General features: G+C 44.0%; 1 protein-coding gene across 1 annotated transcript in view; it reads right to left on the minus strand.

Moving 5' to 3' along the window:
- Positions 1 to 14,295, minus strand: part of PTPRQ (protein tyrosine phosphatase receptor type Q) — a 1,724,016-nt gene that overhangs the window by 639,186 nt on the left and 1,070,535 nt on the right. The window contains exons 38-39 of the mRNA XM_085652983.1: positions 4,273 to 4,433; positions 2,685 to 2,830 (exon numbers count right to left, since the gene is read on the minus strand). Of these exons, the coding sequence (XP_085509109.1) occupies positions 2,685 to 2,830; positions 4,273 to 4,433 (307 nt within the window). The remainder of the gene's footprint in view (positions 1 to 2,684; positions 2,831 to 4,272; positions 4,434 to 14,295) is intronic.

Here is a 14,295-nt window from a genome sequence, read left to right on the forward strand (position 1 = left end):
AAGAGCAACAGAGATAAATGGAGAAAGAGGGAGTAAGGGGAACAATAGGAAAACAGTGCATTAGGGAGAATGAAGGGATGAAAAAAGCATAGAAAATATAAATACAGATTCAAGGAGTGCGTGGTGGTGGATATAAGAGGCTCGAGGAGGGATCAGGAAGACACAGCCTTGGTGCTCACATGCCTGACATTCAATAGCGTCTGCGGCCAATGTCTGAGAAAAACTGTGGGTCCAGGCACTTATTATTTTACAAATTAAGCACTGCCTGACGCCTTCGCGCCCATCATATCTGCCTTTGGGGATCTCTGCTTCAGACTTTTGCAAGGAACCCAGCAGAGGAAAAAAATACAAACAACATGGGAGCGAAGTTTATGTCCACGGTGGCAGAGCACCAGCAAGAGGCGTCCTTGAGTTTTTCCTTCACAGAATGTACACTTGTCAGTCACTTTAAGATATTGTTCAGAAACTGGATCATATTTTTAAAGAGTCCCATTTGGGCTGCATGGAATTCTTGTTGTTCAGCAGGGCCATTCCGTCCTTAGGTTACCTAATCTTTTAATACCCTGGCACCAGTGGTCTCAGCGTCCTGCTGCTCCGTATTAGCACTCACATGCAGGAAATCCTGGCCGCGGTGTCATTAGCTTCGCTTTTCACGGCCGCTAAACTAAACTGCAACATATGAAAAAATGTACAGTACGAAAAATCACATTTGGTCTGCAAAACCTAAATTAGGTCTGTTTTCATCCGACGTGAACTTCAACTGAGAAGTGAACATACAAAATATGGGTTTAAAGTGACTTAAACTTAAAAGACAAACCCTCGTATGATTTAATAGAAAAACAGCAGATGGTATTATATCAATCAGGGAGTATTCCTTATTTCTAGCATCACAATTGGAAAGCAAATGGACAGCAACAAATAGAAAGCAACGCTTGGAAAGAAAGAATACATAGATGGCATTGGACGCACAAACAAAAAGAACCTTGAATTGAATAACCACGTTTCCCTTTGAAGTAATTAAACTACAGATGTTATGCTGATTGGGAACGTTGATCTAATTCCATCCAACACTGGAAAGCAGGCTATTCGTTAAAATGTACTATCGAGGCCACGGTCTTGAAGCACACATTGCCTTACGCTTTCCTACTCATATTTGTCGATATCTATCATTTATAATAAATGTACACACAAATAGATATGCACAGCAGATACATCCAGCCACCTCATTACCCACTGTGTTATCTATCAGACTTCCGGTCGGTCTGTCTATTGCTCAGCCTGTCTCTTTGTCTAAAATTTCAGTTGTGATGTGTTTCTGTTGATTCTTGTAATGACAAACAGGTTTATTTCAATTGCAGTGAAAGCGAAAGTGAGGAGGCACACCGGGAACCCACCATTTTAGGGAATATTATGTAATTATCCAAGTTTTATCAGCCATCAAAGTTAAAAGAATGTTTAATGAGGTCCGTTGTTCACCGACATGTGAGTCTCCATTGTATTTTATATATCAGAGGACAGTTTGAGTCTGGCAGGATGGAAGCATGGTTATAAGCTGGCAGTGCGCATGTCCTACCAACCGCGTGCTCCCCCCCCTCATTTATGGGTGGACCGCTGCTTAATTTCTGATAGCTTCATCAGCAGGCCTAATTAGGCTCCACCTTCGGAAACTAGGGACAGATTGTCCATCAGCCACATGATTACCAGATCACAGTGGCAGTGTCTACATCTTTAGGGTGGGATTATTGCACTGATTACACTGTCTAGGTCTAGAAGACAAACACATACCCTTGCCCACAGCGAGAAATGATCAGGGTCATTGATTTGTTATTTTACTCATGCAAACGCCTGCTGTGGGAGTTTGCTTAAGAAATATGTAAAATAAAGCTAAGCATACCAATAAAACACAGCACCTATTCAGTATTAGGATGCACCTACAGGACGTTCTCTACAACCACAAATGCAGTATAGGCACATAATCTCCACCAGGGAGACCGAGATACATAAGCATGTTATGTTATGTTGTGTTATATTATGTTGTTATGTTATGGAAAGTTATAAAGCTTACTATCACCTGCGAGGGTATCCTGACCCTGAGCAGGTGAGAGTCAAGACAAATCTAGGGCCTAGTTGATCTACTCAAAAAGCCAGGTCTTCAGCTTCTTGCAGAGTTCAGGAAGTGAGGAGGAGGCTGCTATGTGTAGTGGGAGGTCATTCTAGGTTTTAGGATGAATGAAGGAGAAGGCTCGACCACCAGTTCTGGTTTTCCCTATGCATGAGATGTGGACAAGTAGGAGTGCAGATTAGTGGAGGTGTCTGGAAGGTTTGTGAAAACCGATGCAATTGTTGAGGTATGCTTTGCCATTGTTATGTAGTACCTTGAAATTGTGAGTGAGGAGTTTGATTTGTGCTTGTTTGGGCATAGGGGGCCAGTGGAACTCCTACAGGAGTGGTATGATGTGAGTATGGAGTGGGACGTTAAGAGTGGTTCTGGCCTCAGAGTCCTGAATGGTCTGCAGCCTTTTGGTGTATAGTGGGTGATACCCTGCACGGACTTCGTGAAGAGGGCCTCAGTGATCCAAGCAGGCTACATCGCCAAGTCAGCCACAAAAGTCTAGATCAACTCTTCAGTACTTTACATTTAGTCAAAAGAATGATTGAAAATAATAGACAAAATGGTTTCTTACCTGCATAAATGTGTCTGAGCTATTCTTGTAGTAAATTGAGTAGTACAGAATGATCCCATTGGGCTTTGATGGAGGGCTCCATATTACTAAAATTGATGTTGATGTCAAGTTTGTATATGAGACATTCTTTGGTGGATCGCTTGGTGCTGAAAAAAATTAAATACAAGCAACTTTACTGTTGCAGTCAAATTCATAGTTGAGAGATGCTCAAATATCTAGTTGGAAAATGCTCAAGTATGATGCTCCATAGAAAAGGGATTATCTGAGCTATCTGTCATATTTTTCCAATTTGAAACCCATCCACAAACTCATATTTCATAGATACAAAGACTCAAAGATGGTCATGGCATATATATAGGCTGCAAAGTCTATTAGAGTCAGCCCATTTCCTAGCTATTGCAGCATGTGCTGAGTCTACCCTCTTCTATTTCCAGGGAGTTGGGATACCAGACCGTATTTCACTGGCCAGAAAATCCATCAGGTAAAATTGCCTTAGGCTCGAGCTGCTAGTGCATCAGCAATATCATCAATGATGTCATTTATTATGTCATGAAAGATGTAATATATGAGGTCATAAGCAGTGTTGATGGGGATGCAAGTTATAGTTAACCCAGTAAACTATAACTGGTGAATTTCTGACACTGAAAGGTATAGAATGAGCTATATCTAGAGCAAATGTTCTATAGTTTCTGTACTGCTAATGCATGTAAGCATTTATGTTTGCCCTATTAAGGAGGCTTGATTATGTTGGGGGTGTGGGCTTCCCTTGTAGAGCTGTCTACAGGGCAAAAGGTGTTCATAGCAGTGGCTTCACCACCTCACAGGGTATGAGATTCTGTAGGTAGAGGGCTCACCTTCAAAAGTTGTTCACAGGGCAAACGCTTTGCGTAGTAGGTGCTTGGCAGCCCAATTGGGTTTGGGTGTCTGGTGGGAGAGGTCTATCTGTGAAAAGCTGTGCACTAGGCAAAGGATTACATAGTTGGGCTTGGTCATCTAATATGGCTTTGGGTTCATAACTGTAGACCAGAAGGTCATGGAAACATATGGTCTTTACTGTGCATCTTAGTTTTATGTGTAGTGAATATTTCATGTGTGTAATAAAGAACTTTTGTTATAAAGTAAAGCACTGAATGAACATTGCTGTTATTAGTTGGTATTACTGTGTAAACTGTATTCTGAATGTCCAACCCACCTCACTCTCTTCAGTAAGACTTGGCCTGCTCTGTCTCGCTACACTGAGAGAGCCAAGTGCTGGAGAGGAGTATTTGGCTAGCCGTTTTGGGGTCCAATAGTCCTGTGATCAGGGGAAACCTTTCAAATTGATGCAACTAGTGCACAGTGACCTCTGATTGCCCTGGTGCCCCAGCAAACCGGTCATCTCATGCACCGAACTTTAGTAGTAATTGTACTTGAGAGTACATATACACATGTATATTTACCTTTTGGAATTGGGCTCATATTTTAAAGAGAAGTGAGGTTTACCATTAGGTTTGTGAAGGGAAATGTAAATGCAAATCTAGACATAATAAATAAATTAAAGCCCAACAGCATCAAACATCTTGATGATTAACAGGTCAAATATACTCACCCCCCTCGGATGTCCTGAATCTCACAGTTTCACTTTTTATATTTCCAGTCCCAAATCTGGTACTTGCTGTTATATAAGCATCATATTCATTATTATTTTCCAGCTCTGTCAATTGTAATGATGTTTCTGTTGAATTTATATATCTGATGGAAAAGTCATTCCTAAAAGACATTCATTAATGATTGTCAATCACAATATCAAAAAGAAACTTTCCACATGAACAGCATTAGGTAACAAGGAAACTGAGGGCCTATTTACAAGCCCCTTGCGCCACCCGTACGTCACTTTTCCCGTATTAAAATTGACGCAAACGTGGTGCAAGGGGCTTGTAAATAAGCCCCTGAGTTTTGAGTGTTATGTAGAAACTAATGAGCATGGTAACTGTTTTATTCTTACTTGTGATTTCAACACCTATATTAATATACAAACCTACGAATTGCAGCTTGCCGCTTGCTGTGTCGGGGCATTAGACCACAGCCCCGATGAGCCCTCACTCCAGCCGATGCTGTTTCCTGCGTCCGTAGGTGCTTATCTTCACCTGTGAGGCCCCGGTGTGTGGGACCCATGAATTGCTGCTTGCCGCTTGATGTGTTGGGGGATTAGACCACAGCACCAAAGAGCCCTCATTCCAGTCGACGCTGTTTCCTGTGCCTGGAGGTGCTTATCTTCTCTTGCGAGGCCCCGCTGCACAGGACGGACCCGGGCAAAGCCTGGGCCATGGGCGGGCCCGTCCTTGCCCATCATTGCCAGGAAGAGGCAGGGCAGGGCCACCTCTCTTGGTTCTTTGGACTCTCTCCTTTGGACTTGTGGACTACCACGATACAAACTGTGAGTTGTGGTTTCTTTAACACTGACCCCAAATTTTCTTTTTGTTTCCCTTTCCCTGAGAAATTCTCTGTGTGTTTTCACTAGATAATTGTATTGCATCAGTAAGCGCATTTTGCCCGTTTTCTATGACAGCACCCATTAATCCAATCTTCCTGCTATTTTAACACTCATCCTTGCATAACAGTGCTCATTGATATGGGGAAAAGAAAATCAACTTTTAGCGAAGGAGGGGGGGAAATTGATGGGCCCCACCTGAAAGCCAGCAAAAGTAAAACATCTCATAAATCAGCAGCCAACAACTGCGTTTTGGATCGTATGGACAATCTATTGGTGGAATGCCGGGGTATTCTACCTCCCAACATTAACCCAGTCCCCTCATGACTTTGCACTCTTCTGTTGAGTCACTCCAACTTCTCAGCCCAAATCCCAAACCTGCTAAACGTATCCCCTCTATCTTCACTAAGCGAATCCCAAGGAGTGTTAAGAATCAGTCCCTGAGACATAACACTGCTACCCAACCAGCAGCTGCCGTCGAGGATATAGAGGCAGGGATGTCTCTATTTCCCACTGTGGTGGTCGATAAAAACCTAGTTGATGATACTACTACCACTAACACTAAACTCACCCTGGTCAATAGGTTTCTACCACTACAAGATCTGCCCGATAACTCCCAGAGAAGAATGAGGTGGATCTCCCCCCACCAAGCTTAGCCATTGATCCCGCAGAGAAAGATTCATCTGAGCATCGGTAGGGCCGGATACGTTCAGGATTATCACTGACCTAAGGGCCAAAGTCACCTCACTGAAATCTTATCCTTTCCCCAGGTAGCAATGCTCCCCCGATGTCTACGAGTATCATTGTCCCTTTAATGTCCATCCCCACACATTTCCCTACAGAACCCACTAATTTGAATGTCCTCGAACTAGTAGGTAGCAGTGATAAAACCCTAGCTGACACTGTTCGACATTATAGCCATAGGCATGAACTGACTGACTGCCCCTTAAAGAGCATCTACATGACAAATGTACCCAAAATTCCACCACACAGTAATTATGAAGATAATATCTCCTTATTCAATAAATCGATACACTGGAGTCGAAAAGTAAGGGAGTGTAGATCAGTCATCAGGGATGACATCTTATGGGCCTAAAGGCTAATCCACCATACCTCCCAAATGGAATGTATCGAACTAATCTAAGAGACGAAAACCTAGCACATAATCTCATAGCTCTGGAGGCAAAAACCTGCTGACCCTCTCCTACTGGCATCCAGATAAAATACAATCCCTTCGGCACTTCTCTGCTGCAAGCCCACAAAAGGCATGGCATCCTGTTGGGTTCTGATTCACCACTGGCTATCAATGATTGACTGGAGCATCAAGTCTGCTCAACCCATACGACATCTCGTCATATAGGCAAGGTCGAGCACTTAGCTCCCGTAGCTAGGCATCACATAGATTTCTTGTTACCAATTTTACAGCCTCCTAGCTCTGAGACCCTTGATCGATTGCAGCCCGGTACAGGCACATCATTTTTGGCGAGTCCAGAATTGCAAGCAACTACTTCAGGCCCACAGATGGGCTGTGTAATTGAGGGAAACCAATCTGTTTGCCTTGGCTCAGGAGAAGTGACCTCTAATCTTTGTATATTGTCATGGAACATGGCTTGGGTAAGATCAGAGGTGGCACTCCCTCCCTCAAACACATAGAGCAATTTGACATCTGTATCCTGCAGGAAACCTGGGCTACAGCCAGTGTTTTTATCCCCGGATATGTAACGCTTTGCTGCCCAGCAGTCAACAGAAGACTAGGATGTCTGGCTAGGGGGCTGATGCTTTGGATTAAAATCGATCTTCAATGTAGCATAAGAGAGCTCAAAACTAAAAGCCCCAACATTCTAGCAATTAACCTCAAGCGTAGTAATGGCATGGTGTTGGACCTCTTCAACGTCTATGCTTGAGGCACCAAGATGAGCTGCAGCTCTCCAACTCTCCAAGCATTAAAAGATTGTCTTGAGGAGAGAGTGTCCCATTCGCCACTAATAATAGCAGGAGACTTAAATGTCACCTTTGAACCCCTAGACCCAGAAGATATAACTAGCAGTGACCAAGTGGATGAGTTGTGGCTCGTTCTCCTTCTTGATCTACCACCGATAAAATAATGGACGCAAGCAGCTTTGCAGCTCCATGCCATAACCCTTGAGTATGTGCTGAGGGCTGCTAACAGACGTACCAAGTCCAATAAGATGGGGGTCAACACCTTCAACAGAACCACAAATACGAGCCACATTAACTATATACTGCTAGACTTCACATTGTATGTGTTACATCCTTCAACACAAAGAGCAATGGGATGAAGAAAATCATCAAGAAGTACTGGAATCTTGTTGCGAGTGAACTGCCGACCATCGAGGAACCCATCTTCGCGTTCAAACGGGCCAAGAATGTAAAAGACAGTGTTGTTAAGGCATACCTTGAACCACCAAAACCTCGTGGTCTTAGAGAACAGTTGGGGCTACCATCCATCGTGGGCCATTACAAGTGCGGACAATGCAAAGCCTGTCCTTTGTCAATAGAGGGCTCTTCCTTCCACCATAATGACAGAACATATAACTCATCTACCTTCACGAATTGCAACAGCTCCAGTTTAATATACGTGATAAGATGTCCTTGTGATCTCTTATACGTGGGACAAACAACGCAAAAAATAAAAGTGAGGATACTACAGCACATGAGCCGTATCAGATGCAGAACACAAGGGGCCCCCATGGTGGACCATTTTCTGGCACTAAGCCATCGACCTGAAGATTTGAAATGGTGGGTGCTAGAGAAGGTCAGTCTTGCGCCAAGAGGGGGGTCAATAACTACGAATCTGAAGAGAAAAGAGTGTAGATGGATTCACTTCCTCAATACTGTCCAGCAAGGGCTTAACAGCCTCGAGGAAACATCCAGGGAAATGGGGCAACTATGACACTCCATCTTACACTCTATGTCGCACAACCGTAGGCTCATCTGCAGTGTGTATACATGATTTGCTTACTTTTCTTTTTGTACCTTACCTTGTGCTCTGCTGTAACTCTAAGACAGATCTCAAATTGTGTTTTAATCTGTACTCGATTTATGTCTTCTTATCTGTTTTTTAAGGCATATGTTTTGTAAATAATGACTGTTGTGTTCATTGCATCTCGATGCATTCATGCGTCTCTACGCAATTGTTAAATTGGCTACGTATGATCCAAGTCCCTTGCAATATCGCTTCACTTCCGAATGCCTTATCAGTACACGATCTGTCAACCCTGCTGTTGGACACATTAATTGTCAGTCCACACCGTCATAACGCGCACTTGGCCTCAGCTGACCTGCCTCACCGATGCTACCGTGGTTGCCTGCAACCCTACTGACACACCACTCTGTTGACTTCAAATATCGATAGACTAACCTGTAATTCTTTGTAATTGCCCACTGGTACATTCGCTCAGTTTCTATATTATCACACGATCTGTTCATTCTCTAAGCAATCGTGCAGATTGACAGTTGTGTGATTCTACGTGGGCGCAGCGCGCGCCGCGCCCACTGGGCCGCCCCACCCGGAAGTGGCCTGGGTTGCTAGACAACGCCCCGATAACACATGGTAATTAGGCTGATGGGCTCATTCCACGTCAGCGTAGCGCTCCTCGCGCCCCATTGGCCGGAATTCCCAGACGCAGTCATGGTTGCTAGGCAACGCCCTTTACGCGTCACCATGTCGACGTCAGACATGACAGCGCGGCTCTCCTTCATGTAGCGGCCTGCCTGTCAGTTGCGGCTTCTCCCGACTCAGACAGGAGCTGCTGCAGCGTGAATCGTTACCGCTTTCTTTCCCAAGTAAGACATCGTCCCCGTAACAAGTGCCCAGGGCCCCGCCCGGCTGTGAACTATCCTGATCCAATATTTATCATTTCAGAGTCTATAGGAAGTATAACCTTGAACGGCTCCGACGCGATTTTTCACCGGAGTTGTCCTCATTTATTTGAACTACGCCTACCAAGGTGAGCGTCCAAATCTACATTTAAACTGTTTCCCCCTCCCCACACGGTTGATTCAATCGCTATAATTCTTGAACCGGTCCCCTTATAGACCGCCACTATTAACCATTTTAACCACTTTTGCACACGATCGAATCACCTGTCCTCTGCAACCGGCCAACACAGAGGCCACTACTCTTAACCATTACTCTTAGCTTTTCACCCATTTTCTGTAACTTGTTAATATAGAGGCCATTACTTGTAACCATGACTCTTAGCCTTACGACTATACAGGCGCAGACCTTACAGCAACACGTACTTTGCCTTACAGAGACCACATTTGATGAGGAGCTCTGTTTCTCTGAACATTTCCTTACCAGGCCCTCCTAGACCGCCGGCTAGGTGAGTGGTGTCTCGTATCTTTCGGGATCACACAACTAAATTATCACAACATATGTCTGACACACACTCTACTTGCTCTTGCAGGGTACCACCGTGTATTTTATTGTCCTGATGAAGACCCTGCGTGACGATTCAAAGTCGCACTTATTGGGTTGAAACGTCGACGGAAAATGTTAGGACCAGTGCGAGACCTGTTTTTCATACAATTTCTGATTTATCCATGAAACAGTGTCCTTGTTTGTCCTCGATACTGGCCCTTCCCTTACATATTGTACATATAACAAAGTTCTGCATTCGTTCACTGTATATATTATGCACAATTTGGTCACTTATGTCACTCTGTCACAAATTCACTGACTCACTTTACAGTTTACTACCTTGGTAACCCTGCATTTCCAATGTCATTTGTGCTCCGCTATATAAATGATGTAATTTATATATAAAAAATGACATTACATCCTTCAAAACAAGCCTGATCTTTGATTTGCACTTTGAGATTGTGTGGTCAACTTGATTGATTCTCCTTTTCTCCTTGATTCATCCCTTCGATAAAGCAATTGTTTTACCCATACCCGACAGAACCACTGTTTTCTTATAATAATCCTACCCAGGTTCTGAGGGACACAGGGTCACCCCATTGTTTATATACTATACGTGCAGATGCTGATCTGCGAGGGTTTTGCTCTCTCATTTGTTTGTTTTTCATGAATGTGTCAAAGGACTTGAAAATTGAATTCTGTGCTTGAACATTATTTGTTATTGTATTATGTCTGAAAAAGAGACACTGTCTTACACTGAGGAGTATATAGCCAATCTAATAAAAGAACAGGGGAGCTCTGGCTTCCTCCTAGGCCCAGACAGATTATCAGTAGATGTGGGCCTTAATGAGAAATTGGCTAGACTGGAGCGGTTGGAAAAGAAACTAGTGCGCTCTAGACTGCATGGCCATGTATTGACCAAGTATCTTGAATCTAACATAATTCCCAAGGGTTTACAGGTTCGCAATGAACCGGCAATATTCATAGACGTACCTAAATTCAGGGAAGGATTTAGTTTTGTGGCAAATAACTGTTCCAGGCACTGGATGGTGCTTGGAATAGAGACTGCAATAGAATACGTAAAAAAACTCACACAGGAAATTACGGAACTTAAAAGGGAAATCTTGGGGGACAGTGCCCTAACAAATGCTAAGGAGGCTCTGGAAAGGGCCGAGAAAACTTTAGTGGAGTTCAATACAACAACTTTGAACAAAAAGCTGGATAAGTTGTCTAAGGACATTAGAAGTTACGACAAAAAATCCACTTATCCTTACCTAGCAGAGGATTACTATCAACAGGATAGTCAAGGTTTCTTTTCCAACAAAAGCAGACAAGGCCCTAGAAGATTTAAGACCTTCTCTGACTCTACATTTGGCAGTGGTTCAGACTCGGATCTAGATAGACCTTCCACGAGCCACCAGGATAACCAATTGTCCCTTTTTTTAGGGGAGGGCCCCCGACAACCAAACAGGGGTGGGGGCCAGGATCAGTTCTGGGGTCGCCCAAGAGGATGGAACAACCGAAGAGGAGGGAACAGCCGGCGCACCAACTCGCGTGTCCGTTTCTTCCAGCCGGAAGCTCATGGAGAAATCTCGACCCGCAGGCAAACATATCGTTGGTGAATCCACAGTGCGAAGGTATAATCGCCAATTATGCATCACCTCCAGTACGGTTGTCACTACCCTCACAGCAGGACACCTCAACTCCAACGGTTGATCTAAATTCTCAGGCAACTGTCATAAATGAGACACCATCTGGACATCCCGATGAGATACTGATATCAACTGGACGGCCAGAGCAACCGACCACTACTGCCACCATAATTGACATTTCCCAGCAAGTACCATTGCAACAAGCGAATATCAATCTGGCCTCGACTCAAGTTAACACTGATTCCAGACCCCACGACACTCTAGATCCCATAATCAATCTCTCTGATTATGCATTAACAAATGAAGAAAAGATGGTCCTGTCCAAAGGGTTATCATTTGTACCCACGGCTGTTCCTGACTCCTTCAATGTCAAGGTTGAATTGCAACGTTTCTTCAGGAAAATCAGGCTGAAATACTATTTTTCGAAAAACATTTATACCCCAGCTACCACAGCAACGCCTTTCCGACCTATCTCGACATTCACACCAAGTGCCTATATGATGAGCGAAAAAATACTCGCTTACGAAAAGATTGTACTTGAGGAGATTATGGACCTACTCCATAAAAAGGAATACATCAGATATAACATCAGTAAACCTGAAAAATTGGCCCTCTCGACCTTGGGAACCAATGAGACCATTGTAATAAAAGCCGCAGATAAGGGGGGAGCAGTAGTGCTGCAGAACACACAAGACTATGTTGCTGAAATAGAGCTTCAATTGGCGTGCATAGACAGTTATCGCCGGGTACCTAGGGATCCCACATTTGAAATCAAATCGCTGATCGAGAAGATCACGACGGATGGAGTATCACAAGGCTTCCTCAGTCAATCTGAATATGATTTCCTGAACAAACGTGAGGCTAGGATTCCGACCATATATACCCTTCCCAAGATCCACAAACGTCTTGACAAGCCTCCTGGTAGACCAATTGTCTCGGGTTGCGGTTCCATACTTGAGCCGCTTAACCAATTCATAGACTACTTTTTACAGCCATGGATACCGCAGACTAAATCATATGTTCGTGATACAATGCATATCATCCAATTGTTGGAGGGACAACCATTTGATACACAAACCCAACTGTTGGTCACATTAGATGTATCCTCGCTTTATACCTCCATTCCTCAGACGAGGGCCTTGGAAGTTATCGAAGAAATCCTTGACAAAAGAGCACGACCGCACTGGATACCTACCAATTTCCTGCTGGGCTTGTTGGAGATTGCCATGAGATTTAATTATTTTATTTTCATGAAGCAGTTTTATTATCAATGTAAAGGCGTGGCGATGGGGGCTACATATGCGCCGAGCTTGGCCAATATCTTTATGGACGCATATGAGGAGGAACATCTATATGACCACCGGAATCCTTTCATTAACAACATTACCGTCTGGAAACGCTATATAGACGATGTTATAATGATCTGGACTGGTACGAAGGACGAACTCGACCAGTTTTTTGGCTGGTTGAATGCCAGATCCAATGATATCCAGTTCACCATGTCAAATGATAACAATACCATCGATTTCCTAGACCTTACCTTTGAAGTGGATGATGGACAACTGATTTGTGACCTCTATCGTAAACCCACGGAACGGAACACCCTCCTGAAGTATGATTCTCACCACCCACGCAGCCTAAGGGATAACCTTCCCTATGGCCAATACCTTAGGCTGAGGAGGAACTGCACGCGCAGAGCTGATTTCTTCAAAGAAACCGAGATCCTTACCACTCGACTAAAGGAACGTGGGTATCCATTGGGTCTCTTGAAACGCGCACGCAAACGCGCATGGTATTGTCCAAGAGATGAACTCTTACAGGTCAAAGAAAAAAGATCCAAGAGTGAAAACATTGTATGTGTTACATCCTTCAACACAAAGAGCAATGGGATGAAGAAAATCATCAAGAAGTACTGGAATCTTGTTGCGAGTGAACTGCCGACCATCGAGGAACCCATCTTCGCGTTCAAACGGGCCAAGAATGTAAAAGACAGTGTTGTTAAGGCATACCTTGAACCACCAAAACCTCGTGGTCTTAGAGAACAGTTGGGGCTACCATCCATCGTGGGCCATTACAAGTGCGGACAATGCAAAGCCTGTCCTTTGTCAATAGAGGGCTCTTCCTTCCTCCATAATGACAGAACATATAACTCATCTACCTTCACGAATTGCAACAGCTCCAGTTTAATATACGTGATAAGATGTCCTTGTGATCTCTTATACGTGGGACAAACAACGCAAAAAATAAAAGTGAGGATACTACAGCACATGAGCCGTATCAGATGCAGAACACAAGGGGCCCCCATGGTGGACCATTTTCTGGCACTAAGCCATCGACCTGAAGATTTGAAATGGTGGGTGCTAGAGAAGGTCAGTCTTGCGCCAAGAGGGGGGTCAATAACTACGAATCTGAAGAGAAAAGAGTGTAGATGGATTCACTTCCTCAATACTGTCCAGCAAGGGCTTAACAGCCTCGAGGAAACATCCAGGGAAATGGGGCAACTATGACACTCCATCTTACACTCTATGTCGCACAACCGTAGGCTCATCTGCAGTGTGTATACATGATTTGCTTACTTTTCTTTTTGTACCTTACCTTGTGCTCTGCTGTAACTCTAAGACAGATCTCAAATTGTGTTTTAATCTGTACTCGATTTATGTCTTCTTATCTGTTTTTTAAGGCATATGTTTTGTAAATAATGACTGTTGTGTTCATTGCATCTCGATGCATTCATGCGTCTCTACGCAATTGTTAAATTGGCTACGTATGATCCAAGTCCCTTGCAATATCGCTTCACTTCCGAATGCCTTATCAGTACACGATCTGTCAACCCTGCTGTTGGACACATTAATTGTCAGTCCACACCGTCATAACGCGCACTTGGCCTCAGCTGACCTGCCTCACCGATGCTACCGTGGTTGCCTGCAACCCTACTGACACACCACTCTGTTGACTTCAAATATCGATAGACTAACCTGTAATTCTTTGTAATTGCCCACTGGTACATTCGCTCAGTTTCTATATTATCACACGATCTGTTCATTCTCTAAGCAATCGTGCAGATTGACAGTTGTGTGATTCTACGTGGGCGCAGCGTGCGCC

Source organism: Triturus cristatus, chromosome 4_1 (assembly GCF_964204655.1).
Source record: "Triturus cristatus chromosome 4_1, aTriCri1.1, whole genome shotgun sequence".
Classification (NCBI taxonomy): domain Eukaryota; kingdom Metazoa; phylum Chordata; class Amphibia; order Caudata; family Salamandridae; genus Triturus; species Triturus cristatus.